Here is a 13,569-nt window from a genome sequence, read left to right as displayed (position 1 = left end):
GTTATGTGCTCATGTGCATATGTGTCTGTGTATACAAGTGTGTGTGCCTGTGGGTGTATGTATGTGTGCTCATGTGTGGTGGGTGTTAGTGTATGTGTCTGTCAGTGTGTTTATCTGCCTTTGTGTGTGTCTGTCTGTGTGTGGGGTCTGTCCGTGTGTCTGTGTATGTCTGTTTGTGAGTGTGCGTTTCTATGTGTGTGTGTGTGTGTGTGCACTTACGTGTGTGTTTTTTGGGGGCAGGTCATACTCCTCCCAGAATGCTATTCCCAAGTCTGCCATCACTCTCCCTTACATCCTTGTTGAGACTGGCCCAGTCTTCCCCCAGCCCGGTCCTACTCTCTTTTTTTCTGCGGACTCCAAGCTCAGTGCTCAGCCACTGTCAGCTCACACTCAAGGCCCCCACATCTAGGCAGAACCTGTGTAGGGCGTCCCTAGCCTCTTCTCATGAGCCCTTGACCTCCCAATCAGCTCCCTAGATGTAGTCATAGATAGTTCTAGAAGTAACCAGTAGAGAAGACTTTCCCCACTGTGGCTTGGAGAATGGCTGTGGGTCCCTGCCCCCCAGGGATTCTGCCCATGTTCCCATACTGGTCCAGAGGAGAGGGGGGACTGGGCATAGGGCTCCTGACCAAAAGGGGTACGTTCTCCACCTGAAGCCCCCACTTGCCTCAGAGGCTCTCATTTTGTGGCCTTCTTCATTCCCACTTCAGACGGCCAGGCCCACCCACTGTCCCTCCTGACACTTAGGATATGAAAACACACATGCATGCACACACCACCATCACCCACCCACACACACACACCCCTGCCCCAGCCTCAGGGGCTCAGCAGGGCATGGAAGAGTAGCACAACCCTCTTGCTCCTGCAGTTCCAGAAAATCCGGCAAGATGCTGGGGCTGAGCTCTGTTGAGGTTCTCTAAGTCAGGGCCACTGTTCTTCTTACAGAGGTGACCAGTCCTTTTACAAGCCAGGGTGGATGAGCCCATGCTGGGTCATACTGTGTGGACACAGCCAGTACAGAAGTACTGCTTGGGCCAGGAAGGACTGGTCTGATGTGCTCCTGGCACAGGGCGAGGCCCCTTCCTGGCTCAGCTCCCGCCCCTCCCGGACCTAGCACGGCCACCCAAAGCTGCTCTCCTCCCCGGTGGACAGACACTGGAAACACTTAGCACACCAGCTTCCTGAGACAGCCTTGGGAGCCAAGGATCTGACTCTGAGGAAGAGTGGGAAACGGCGGCCACCAGAGGTGCAGGAGGCGTGACTATCAGGAGCCTGGCCGGATCTCAGGTAGAGGGCAGGGACCTCCCATCTGCCTGCAGGCTGTCGCCTGCCTGAGGGGGCAGAGGTTGGGGAGGGCAGTAAAGAGACCTGCGCCTGCTGCAGTCCACCTGGTGCCACAAATGGGAGGGGCAGCTGGGTCACAAGAGTGGGCATCATACAGAGGGGGAAACTGAGGCACAGAGAGGGGAAGACATGCCCTAGGGGTGCAGATGGAGTTGCACCTCAACCACAGTCTGGTTCTCCAAATGCTGGGGGAGTGTGGTATAGACACTCTCACATACAAGGACAGGAAGACGGGTGTTGGGGAGGGGGAAGGGAAAAGGAAGGAGAGAGATCTGAGTTTTTTATTGTGAGGGAGACACACTCCCACCCACTCCCCAGATGTACAGGGGTTGCTGAATGAGATAATGCCTGGAAGGAAGCCCTCAGAATGCAATCCACCTCACCCCACCCTATACCTTCACCCCCATCCAGTGACACCAAGGAGACCCACTGACAGGGACATCATCTGAAAGAGCTGATGAGCACTAGGCTCTGAGTTTCCCTTGAACTGAAGCATATGGTTCCTGCAGCAGCTATGTGCAGTCATAGTCCCCATCTTAGAGATAGGGAAACTGAGGCACGGGGGCGGGGCATGAAAAGACTTGTCTGATGGCTTGAGATCTGAAGTCATCACGCACTGCAGGGTCCTGTGGCACATCCTTTGGACAGAGTCCTAAGGTGGAACACAAGCGACCTAGTGAATGGCAGAAGATGGAAGCATGACCATCAATTATCTATTTAACACCTGCTGTGCCCTGCCAAGAGCCAGGAGGGCTGGGGCCATGGGGGGTGAGGGGGTGGTGAACTCAACACACACACCATTCACAGGGTCAATGGGATGTGGGTAAGGTTTTGAAAAGGATCAGAGGCCGGAGGATGATGGCGCATGCCTTTAATCCCAGCATTCGGGAGGCAGAGGCAGGCGGATCTATGTGAGTTCAAGACCAGCCTGGGCTACAGAGCGAGTTCCAGGACAGGCTTCAAAGCTATACAGAGAAACCCTGTCTCGAAAAACCAAAAAAAAAAAGAAAGAAAAAAAAAAAAAAGAAAAGGATCAGAGTGGAGAGCCCACTAGCCTTCACCCTGAACCCCTTCAAACCACAGACAGAACCTTCCAGAACTACCTCATCCTCCCCTCCCCCCAGAGCAGAGAGACTGCTCCTGCATAGTCTCCCCATCCTTAAGGACAGTCCCCATCTAGGAGGAAAATCCTCATACTAGCTTCAGTGTGGAAACAGGCACTGCTCAGGGGAGGGGGATGGTGGGGGGTTGGGAAGGCTGGAAAGGGCTTCTTAGACTCAGATAAAGAGTTTACTGTGTGCACTCTTTACCCAAGAGGCTTCATGTACCCCAGCAACCATGCTGGCATCTGATTGGCTGGCATCCAATCTGCTGTCCTTCAGGGGAAAATGTCTCTGGTTCAGAAAGGTAAAGCAACTTGTCTGGGGCAGCCCAGCTCTTCCTTACAGACCTACTCTCTGTCGCCTAGCCTGTCGCCTGGGCACTGTGCGCCTGCCTGTCCTGAATGTAGCCTGCCAGTCACATTCCATTCTCCTGTAAACTAAATAAGAATTGTATATCCACACTTAGAAGGAGCAGTATCTCTGTTCTGGGCCAGTTTCTCCATCTGTCAAGTGGGTGCACAACCTACTGAGTCCTTGGGGAGGCAGTGAATCTTCAGTCCCAGGCATTTGTCTGCAGATAGCTCAGTTAAGTACTGATTTTGTTTGCATGGGGGCATCCCAAGCACTCCCCAGGAGAGTGCAAGGCCAGTCATGTGGTGCCTTCCCAGAGGTCGTGTGACTCAGGCCACCAGATGCACCTCGGATGCTGGATACTGTGTTTATGAGGGAAGCTTTGACTCCTTTGATTTGGGAACAGAGGGCTGAGCTCTGTCCTGGACAGTGTGGGTGGTAGCTCAGTGACCAGTCGATGGACTTAGTCCCTCTCTGTTTGCTCCTCCGACAACTCTGCTGACTTTGGTTAATATTCACTAGCAGACTCCCCTATTTAAACAGGGCACCCACTGTTTAAATACAGACTAGAACACAGCTCTGTCTGTCCAGCCTTCACCACTCAGCTCTGGGACAACAAGTTGTGAGTATATTTTTCCCTGGGGAGATCTTGGAGGTGCCCCTGGGTCCCTGCACCTCCCAAGCAGACAGCAGATCTGAGACCAAAGCAATACAAGGAAGATAAAGTTCACCGCACCTGTGGCACCTAGGCCTCCTGTTGCCATGGGAACAGCAGTCCCTAAGGTCCTTTCTTGAACCAAGCTGCCCAGTACCTAGCTAGTACCTTCAGGCAACTAAGACGTAGAGGGCCAAGGTGCAGCCAGAGCCATTTCCAAGCACCTGCCCTTCTCTGGCTTTTCCTGTGTGGTCTTTTCCAGCCCCTCCCCGCTCCTGTATTGGGGTGTGGACCTTCCCCTTCCGCAGATAAGCAAGGTAAGGTTAGAAGGATGGTGGGACCTACGGCTGGCAGGCTGGCCTCTCCACCTGCACCCAGATCACATTCTGGGGCCTCAGCCTGTAGGCCTCAGGGTGGCTGGCTGACCCAGGCATAGTGGTCTATGAGTTCTCCTTGCATCATGGGTGTGTGTGTGTGTGTGTGTGTGTGTGTGTGTGTGTGTGTGTGTGTGTGATTTCAGCTCCACGGTCCTTACTGGAGGAGGCTATTGTACTTCTCCACACTTTACAGACAAGAAAATGGGGAACAGAGAGGGTAATAGTTTGCCCCATCATACACAGCCCAGTGTCCAAACTGGGGCAGCTGCTCCAGACTCTACTCTTGACCTTGCTGACAGGGCCATTCTCCCTTCTGGGCTAGCCTCCAGGCATCTGAAAGTAGCACTGGATAGCTGCTAATCTCTCTGCTCTATTGGGCAGAAGAGCTTTACCCTTCCCCCAGCCAGCCTTGTTTTACAGAGGGTGGAAGGGGTTTGGTTTATTACTATAGTATTTTGGAGACTAAGGTTGGCAAGGTCAAGGTGGCCTGATTCCCATGAGCCCACCGAAGCAGCCAGAGCAGGATAATAAGGGGGAACTTCTGGGTACTTTGTATGTGTCTCTGCACACTGGTTCTCTGAGCCAGTCACCTCATCCTCGGGTAACTGATGCGCCAGAAGACTTAGCAATTGGTGTAAGATCTCAGAGAGAAAGGATCGGGCCTCAGACCTGTCATTTCGGCACCAATGATTTTGTCACTTAGCCAGGCCACCTCTGACATCTATTTCAAGTCTGTACATAGAGAAGGGTTCAACCCTAGAATTAAAATGTGGGGTTAAACGCTAGCTCTTTTTACAGCTGGTTCTGTGGGTTTTAGAATGCGATTTGGACCTCAGTTTTTCTTCCCATAAAATGGAACTAATACTAAGCATTGAGGGAAGGTTAGATGAGGTAGGTATAAAACACATTTAGTGAGCATCGCCAGAAGGACTGGACTTACATCGTGCGTGGCTGCTAACAGGCAGTACGTGTGGAGGTGATGGGACACGCACCTGACTCAGGGGCAGGCACTACCTAGCAGGAGCCCTTATTTGGTCATGGGGGGCTCTGGCTGCTAACCAGATCTCAGGACAAGCTCCCATGTGTAGAGGCTTGGGGGGTTCCAGTGCCTGTCTGCTCTCTGAGCCTGGCTTGTTCCTGCCACGCCCCTTTCTTCAAAGGCCTTTTGTCTGTCAGTGCAAACAGGAACTGAGGCTTAAAGAGATGAGGTCATTTGCCTAAGGCCACACTGGCATCAGTGGTAGACCTGGGCTCCGGAAGGTTTTGGGCTCCCACAGGTTGTGGGCTCCCACAGGCCATGGCCTGCCACAGTTGATTTCATTTGCTGTTCTTAGCTGGAACTGGTGCAGAACAAAGCAAAGGGGAAGGCATCACCTTTCTCTGGCCTCCCAAGGGCCACTTCCACCAGCCTCTGACATCAGAATGTCACTCTGAGTGATTTCCAGCTTATTTGCTTCCGTGACCCTACACCACTAGATCTTAAGCTTCTTCCTCCTTTCCGGTTGACCTGGGGGTCACAGGAGATCACTTCTTACAGATTAGAGAGAAAGCTCAGAACCCTGAGGTTCAAATATGCTGGGATGCAAAATGCACCTGACTGGACTTGTGAGACCAGAGTCAGGGCCTGTGACAGTTAATATCCATTGTCATCTTGGTTGCCTAGGGCAGGAGTGAGGCACCAAAGGCCTTTTCAAAGAAGATTAACTGAGATGGTAATCTGCTCCAGATGTCCATCCCATGGGTGGAGGTCCCAGGTAGAACGAAAAGGAAAAAGTGAGCTGAGCTCTAGCCTTCTTCTGCCAATTCCTCCCCCTCTGAGATGTGAACCAGCAGCCACTTTAGGCTGCTGCCACCAGCATGCCTTCCTACCATGAAGTGCCATGTCCCCTCATACTGTGACCAGAATGAACCTCTTCCCACTTAAGTTACTTCCTGACATTCCCAAATGTGAAACCTGAGCTCATTGCTGTGCCAGTCAGTGGCGGGTTTTCTCCAGGCCTCAGACCCTTCACTATCCAAGGAGGAAATCAGGGAGGTGGTGGGACCTGGGGAAGATGGAAGAGAGTGCGCTCACCCCAGCAGGGCCTCTCTCCTTCCCCATGCTAGCCTTGCCTCCTTAAAGCTTAACAGCCCACAAATAGGAGAGCACCCCCTCTTATCCCTCCCTAGAAAAAGACCCTTGGAACTAGAGTCCAACGTCTGGGATGAGGAAATGGCTCAGTCTGTACACTTGCCACACAAGCATGAGTTTGCTCCCTAGAACCCAAGTAACAAGGCCAGGTGTAGAGGCATGCTCTTGCGTTCTAGCACTAGGGGGGTGGACACAGGCAATTCTCTGGCTTGCTGGCCAGCTAGCCTAGCTGAATTGTCAGTCTCCAGGCCAACGAGACACTGTTTCATAAGAAAAGTTGGATGACACCCTAGGAACCACCCCTGAAGAGGACCTCTGGCCTCTACATATATGTGCACACACACACGTATCAGCACCTGCACATACAAAGCACAGCATCTGTGCACAGAGCATATCCTCCTCTTAGCTCTCCCCAGACCCACTTCATACACCTAAGGCTGTCTGGGTTCTGCCTTCCAAATGCTGTTGGATACCTAGTGAATAGTGATGGCCATGTCAGGGAGCCACAGCCTCCGGCCTGAGATCACTTGGTGTGTTCTCACCAAGTGAAGGCCTAGCCTCTCGATGAAGGTGGGAAATTTCCACAGGATTCACCAAAATCCAAACAGGAAGTAACAGAGACACGAGAGAGATGGAAATATACAGAACTAGATTCAGTGCTGTCTCGGCCGTAACACACTGACTTGTTTAAGAAAATATCAACATGTATTATGTAACATGTGGTCAGCTCTTCAGATTATTTACAGCGAAGAGCAGAAGGCACATGGTGGGCAGAGAGACGTCATGCATCATTTTGTCATATAGTTGGAAAGATCCTTTCCCAGGTCAAGGGCAGGCAAAACTCAGTATTTCTTCTCTTCAATTTTACCCTGACTTGAAGATCCCAGACTGGAGGGTGCCTTTTATTATAATAAGATGATAATTTTAACTATGGGTCTAGGGACTGTGGCTCACTTGGTAGGATGTTCACTGAGCACATGTGAAGCCCAGAGCTACACAGAGGTCATGGGAGTACACTCCTGTCATCCCAGCACTCAAGAGGTAGAGATAGGAGGATCTGGTGTTCAGGGTCATCCTCAGCTATATAATGAGTTTAAGGCTAGCCTAGGACTCATGAGATTATCTCAAAAAGTATTTTTTAAATTAGTTCATTATTGAGCTAATAGCAACATTCTTCATAGCTGCAAGCTCGGCTTCCTCATCCGTAACCAGAGCATGGGGTTGTAGAGGCTTGTGGCATGGCAGAGTAGGGGAATTCTGTGGAACAGGGTAGGCTGGGACTGCAGATGTGACCTTGACTTTGACCATCTCCTGGCAGAGTCTGTCCTCTGTGGTGCAACCCAGGCTTTGCCTCACTTCAGCCATGCAACACGTTGTAATCTGTCATGTAGGTCCTGGGTATTGAACCAAGGTCCTCTGCCAGAGTACCAAGTGCTCTTACCTTCTGAGCCATCTTTCCAGTCCACTTGGGTTGGTATTTTTTAGAGCCTTAGACTTCCCTGTGTGCCCAGGTTCCTGGCCACCAGCATTCATCTCTTCTCCTGTGATGACCACCACACCTTCAACATGGTCTCTCTGGGGACCAGAGGTGACACCCACACCTGGATTCCGGAGACCCTCCATGGATTTTTCCAGCTTCAAATGACTGTTAGTCCAGATCACCGCCTAATCCCCTTGTAATTACTGACAAATCCATTTCTCACCCTGTGCCTTGCTTTCTTCCTTGTAAAACGGGGCAGGTGGAAATTGAACGGATGAAAGCATGGGTCCAGAACCAGACCACTCATTGTACGTGACTTAGATCTGCTGTGTTATTTGTTATTTGTGGACTCTGAATGTGTGTGTTAACATCTCCCTTACCAGCCAACTGAAGGGGAGCAATTGTCTCCCCACAGGACCCTGGGAGTTCACACACGGGAAGGCTCGGGACAGCACTGGGCGGATGGAGAGCATCTGATCTGATCTTGCTCTCTTTGTTTTCACACATGCTTGTGTGTGAAGTGTAAGCAAGTGTGTGTGCTCACATGTATGTGGAAACATGCATATGGAGGATTCAAACTGATGTTGGAGGTTTCCTCAACTATTCTCCACTGTATTTATTGGGGCAGTGTCTCTCGCTAATCCATGAGTTCAGAGATTCTGGTTAACAAGCCAGCCAGCTTGCCTCTGGAGTCCCCTGTCTCTCCCCACTCACCGTCCTCCTGCCCACTGCCCTCCTGCCTGCCCCCATGGTGGAATTGCAGGTGGTTGCTATGCCCACATTTTCTGAATTCCTATTCTCACACTTGCATAACAAGTGTTTTATCCACAGACCTGTCTCCAATTTTCTTCTTAACAGTTTTTCTCCAATGACAGCAATTTGGAACAGTGCTTGATCTAAGCTGGGCACGCAGCAGCCGTTAATAGATGGTGGTTACTTTTGCATTGTGCCAAGTGGTAGCTGATGAGAGTCACCACAGCCCTGACTCCCTTGCAGTTTACATGTCTTCCTGTGTCTTGCAGAAAAATGACATCCTCCATCTCAAGGGGGATCCTGCTGCTGGCAGGCCTGTGTTGCCTGGTCTCCAGCTTGCTTGCTGAGGATGCCCAGGAGAAAGAAGCCTCCCAGCAGGATCAGGGGCACCTAGCCGGCAATGAGATCGCTCCAAACCTGGCAGACTTCGCCTTCAGCCTGTACCGGGAGCTGGCCCATCAGTCCAATACGACCAACATCTTCTTCTCACCCGTGAGCATCGCCACAGCCTTCGCTATGCTCTCCCTGGGGGCCAAGGGTGACACTCACAGCCAGATTCTAAAGGGCCTAGAATTCAACAGCACAGAAATAACCGAGGCTGAGATGCACAAGAGCTTCTATCACCTCCTCAAGACCCTCAACAAGCCAGACAATGAGCTTCAGCTGACCACAGGCAATGCCCTGTTCATCCACAACAAACTGAAGCTGGTGGAGAAGTTCCTGGCAGACGTCAAGAATTATTACCACTCAGAAGCCTTCCATGTCAACTTCACAGACTCAGAAGAGGCCAAGAAAGTGATCAATGGTTTTGTGGAAAAAGGAACCCAAGGAAAGATAGCTGATTTAGTGAAGGACCTTGACAAAAACACAGTTCTCGCCCTGGTGAATTACATTTTCTTTAAAGGTAAGATGGCAAAACCGGCTTGAGCTGGTTAGGGGTGTCTCCATGCATATTCTCAGGGACCAGTTTCTGATCTCTCCCTCTGGGCTGTGTCAGTCTCTCTGTCTCATCACATTCCTTATTCTGTGGTGGGGAAACTCATATTTTAAATCATCAGTAAGTTTGGGAGTTGTCAACAGTCAAATCCGCTAACTACTTTGAAGGACTGACCAGAGGCTTTATGTTCTAATGCTCACTGAAGACCCCTACAAAGGAGGCTCGGGATGTGCAATCCTTCCCCAGCCTCAGGACCAAGTGTATCCGGGTGAAGAGAGCACCATGGAACATACTTGCAGCAGCTCTTCTGTTGCATACCAGTATGAACTCTGAAAACACGGGCTTATACATTTTGTCCCTGCTGTCTTTTAGTCTTGATATTGGACAAGACATATTATGTGTTTGAGGTATGACTGTCCATATGACCAGAGACAAAGCTGGCTGACCGCTGTGAGGTAATGAAAGAATTAGTGAGTAGTGCACACGATGGAAACAGGGACTGCTTGAATGTAAGCACTTGATCAACTATCCTTGACCCTAGGCATGGCCTCCTGCCTGGAAGTGATTAGGTCAGGAGTCTATGGTAAGCACCTGTGCCCCAGAGAAACCATCTGAGGAGGTCTGGGAGTCAAAGCCAGGAGCTGCTCCGCCCACCACCGCTTCCTTGCCCCTAGGAAGAGTCTTATGAGCAGAGTATCAGGTCAGCACAGCTCAAGTCCCAGCTCTTCGTGACAAGAGCAGGTGTCAACCCCTCCCCAACCCCTTCACCTCTTCCTAGCCAATAAGAATGTGGGGTTAGGGCTCCTTATGTCCTTCTCATTCTGACAGCCTTGATGGTGAATCCCTATGAGCCTTGCCAACTCTGACACCTTTGGTGATGTGTCTTTGAGACTCTTACCCACTCTGATGTCCTTGTTGGTGGGTCCCTGAGGTCCCTGCCCACTCCAGTGATCTAGATGATGGTGGTTTTATACAGTAGATGGCCATCGGCACTGAACCCAAAGGGACTTGAAGTACCCAGAACATTTGTCCTGAGTGATAACTGAATTCACAGTTACCAGTGAGTGTGCCGCCCCTGATAAGAAGCTAGCAAATAGAATTGCTGTCAAGATTTCCATTTATAACCCCGAATCACCATTCGATAAGCATGTAATGCTTATTTGAAATGCTTTCTAGGCATATCAGGAATGGTAGCTGTCAACATCTGTAATCTGTATAGTTTGAGTCCTCCTCTAGCCTTGAGTCAACCTCACCAAAGTCCCTGGGTAACCTGGAAGGCTAGTAGTGGCCCCCTGTGCACATGAAAAGCCAAGGCCCTGGGTCACCACCTCACTGGCTAAGCTCTCTTTCCACTCTCCGCCCCCAACTCTCGCCCCTCTGCAGGCAAGTGGAAGAAGCCCTTCGATGCAGAGCATACCAAGGAAGCTGACTTCCACGTGAGTAAGTCCACCACGGTGAAGGTGCCCATGATGCACCGTCTGGGCATGTTTGATGTGCATCACTGCAACACTCTATCCAGCTGGGTGCTGCTGATGGATTACCTGGGCAACGCCACTGCCATCTTCATCCTGCCTGATGACGGCCAGATGCAGCATCTAGAGCAAACTCTCACCAAGGAAATCATTTGCAAGTTCCTGTATAACAGGCACACAAGGTAACTCCCCAGACAGAGACCTTCTCCTGAGGGTCCAAGCCTGTCCAAAGGTCACCAAGTGCTTGCAGAGGGTGGACTCCATCCCAGCATCACGGTTAAGTGCATAATCTTGGGCTAAAATAATCCTTCTGCTCAGATAGTGCCAGGTAGCATCCGGAGGTGGGGTGGGTGGGAGACAGTGCTTCTGATGAGAGTCCCAGCCCTGCTTTGGAGGGACTTCCATCCCTAGAGGACATAGCATGTTCTAACCCAGAGCCTGGGACTGGGACATCAGCAGTACTAGCATATGTCATGGCTGAACTAAGAACCAAGACTGGTTTCGTACCCTGGCCACAGCTGAAGGTAGAAATTGTGGTGGGAAGTTTATAGGGGAATGCAGGAGAGCCTGCATGGACAGCCCTGAAGAGGAAAGGACCAGCAATAGAGATATCTGAGCAGGTTTGCAGAAGGCTCTGTTCTTCTGTCACTCTTCAGAGGGGCTGATAGGTCTGCAGGAGCCAGCAATCTTGGAGTGTGCTCCACAGGTCAGAGGACCTACTCTGAGGGCCAGTAAGACCCTATTGGGACCTCCTCTTGCCCTATGGAAACTGAGAGCTGAGCCTTCAGCCCTGGGAGAGAAATGTCACTCTGCTGCTTTGGCCTTAGCTCCCCTGAGAATCAGATTCAAGGGGTATCTGTGGCTCAAGAAAGGGGATTGACCAAACACTGCAGGGCATATAGTGAGACATGGTTCCATGAGAATACCCCGAATCTGCCTGAAGGGCTTCTCAGAGGAGGTGGCACTTTAGGGGCTTCCAGGAGCCAATCTGATGGATCTCATTCTCTTATGCTACATGGGGACAGTGTCAAAGAAAAGCACATCCAAACTCTTTCTCATCCCTCTGTGGGTAGTGACATGTTCAGTGGGACAGCCAGCCAGAAACAACTCCAAAACAGGATGTGTCTCAGCAGAACCCAGTAGTCCCATGAAACTCCTTTAACTTTAACTCTTTCCTGACCACCAGGTCAGCCAATCTATACTTCCCCAAACTGTCCATCTCTGGAACCTATGACTTGGAGACAGTCCTGAGCCCGCTGGGCATCACTCAGGTCTTCAGCAATGGGGCCGACCTCTCTGGAATCACAGAGGATGTCCCCCTGAAGCTCAACAAGGTGAGGTTACCTGACTCTGGCGGTGTGTCTGTAGGGCAGCATAGCCTGTGGGGTAGCTCGGCCACAAGGCTGGGGGAGAGGGAAGGTGTGCAGAGCCTGGGCTGAGCTCTTTCTGAGGACACTCTGGATTCACCTGGACAGGACGTGCTCAGGTGTCAGCTGGAAGGGTGGATGGAATTATAGGGCCCTCCCTGAGGTGCTGCCCCAATCCTTGGTCTCCAGGGACTTTGAGTTCTTGGACTCAGTTTATATATATTCACATAGAGACTTAGGCCTGGTGACCTCCGAGAGTGTTCAGGAATCCTCCATCTCTGGAGTTTAGAGCTAACTAGTGGGCTGCCAATTTTGAACTTTGAGTTCAACCGAACAGGCCACTGGTTCAGAGAAATGAAAGGCAGTTCAGAATGGGCAGAACATCCTGAAGAGTCTAGACACTGAAGGTCATTTTCGGAACCCCTGTCAACTGCTCACAGCTACACACTGGATAGGGGACACCTGTGCAGAGGACATGAAGTTCCTCTCCTTGGGAAGCTGTGGGCTACACCCAAGGCCATAAGAGATGGAATCAGGAAGGGAAAACGGAGGGGAGTGGACCAAGGCAGGCCAAGACTAAGAGACAAGGACAGCCCTCAGGCAATCACTGTGGAAGGGAACTTGGGAAGCAGCACAGGAACATGGAGGGAGACACATCCTCTAGTGACATCCTCCCTAGATGAGTCCCATATGAGATCTTGCTCCCGCCAGGAGTGGCCATCACATCACCTTCGACCAGCCTTTGCTTCTATCTCCACAGGCTATGCATAAGGCCGTGCTGACCATCGACGAGAGAGGGACAGAAGCTGCAGGGGCCACAGTTTTGGAAGCCATCCCCATGTCTGTGCCCCCTGAGGTGAACTTTGACAAGCCTTTCATTGCCATAATATATGACAGCCACACTCAGAGCCCCCTCTTTGTGGGAAAAGTGGTGGATCCCACACAGTAATCACCCTTTCCGGATTGGGTCCCCTCCCCAATGGCATTAAACACAGGCTGGCCTGGCCCATGCCTGAGTGCTACTGCAAATCCTGGACTCTGTGGTTTCTGGGCCCCTTTATGCCTTGAATTTGTTGTGGACTTGAGGTCACAGTGCGTCTTGATGTCCATCCGTGCAAATAGGTTACAGGCAGAGGACCATGGCTGAGACCATGGACTCAACCTGGAACTATCTGCTCTTGGAAACATCTGTCATTTCTGGAAACCTTGAGGGACCATGTGACTCATGCTCAAAGACCCGGGGTCCACCAAGTGCTCATGTCCCTCTACTGACTTCTCTCCCTCTGTCCTATGCCCTGGGCTGGAGTCCCGCCCCACTGCCAGTAGGGCCACACTCCATGGCAACCCTCTCAGGCTATCAGAGCTGCCAGCTCAGGACCTGGCTGTTACCTTCAGCATCCCCAGATTCCATAAAGTCAGGATCACATGCCCCTCTCATTCCATCGTGTTACCTCACTCCAACTGCCCCCCTCCCCGATCTCATCCAGAATTTCCTGAGAATGGCTGGAGGAGATGGTGGTGTGTCTTTTCCTTGGGATATGTGGACAAACATCTACTCACCCCAGGCAGGGTACTAATGATGTCACTGCACCCAAGTCT

At 51.3% G+C, this 13,569-nt stretch overlaps 1 protein-coding gene across 3 annotated transcripts; it reads left to right on the top strand.

Moving 5' to 3' along the window:
• The first annotated feature begins 1,242 nt into the window (after positions 1-1,242).
• On the top strand, positions 1,243-12,999 carry LOC131923892 (alpha-1-antitrypsin-like). Of its 3 annotated transcripts, none has more exons than XM_059279133.1 (5): positions 1,243-1,287; positions 8,464-9,098; positions 10,515-10,785; positions 11,790-11,937; positions 12,731-12,999. In XM_059279133.1, the coding sequence occupies exons 2-5, from the start codon at positions 8,468-8,470 to the stop codon at positions 12,917-12,919; spliced, it is 1,239 nt and encodes a 412-aa protein (XP_059135116.1). In that variant the 5' UTR covers positions 1,243-1,287; positions 8,464-8,467; the 3' UTR covers positions 12,920-12,999. The 3 variants fall into 3 exon arrangements, with proteins under 3 accessions (XP_059135116.1, XP_059135115.1, XP_059135114.1); XM_059279132.1 differs by lacking the exon at positions 1,243-1,287 and adding an exon at positions 2,712-2,751; XM_059279131.1 differs by lacking the exon at positions 1,243-1,287 and adding an exon at positions 3,592-3,770.
• The last annotated feature ends 570 nt before the right edge of the window (positions 13,000-13,569 follow it).

The sequence above is a fragment of the Peromyscus eremicus genome, chromosome 14 (genome assembly GCF_949786415.1).
Source record: "Peromyscus eremicus chromosome 14, PerEre_H2_v1, whole genome shotgun sequence".
NCBI lineage: Eukaryota > Metazoa > Chordata > Mammalia > Rodentia > Cricetidae > Peromyscus > Peromyscus eremicus.
Note: the sequence above shows the minus strand (reverse complement) of the source record. Positions and strands in the feature narration are given on the sequence as shown.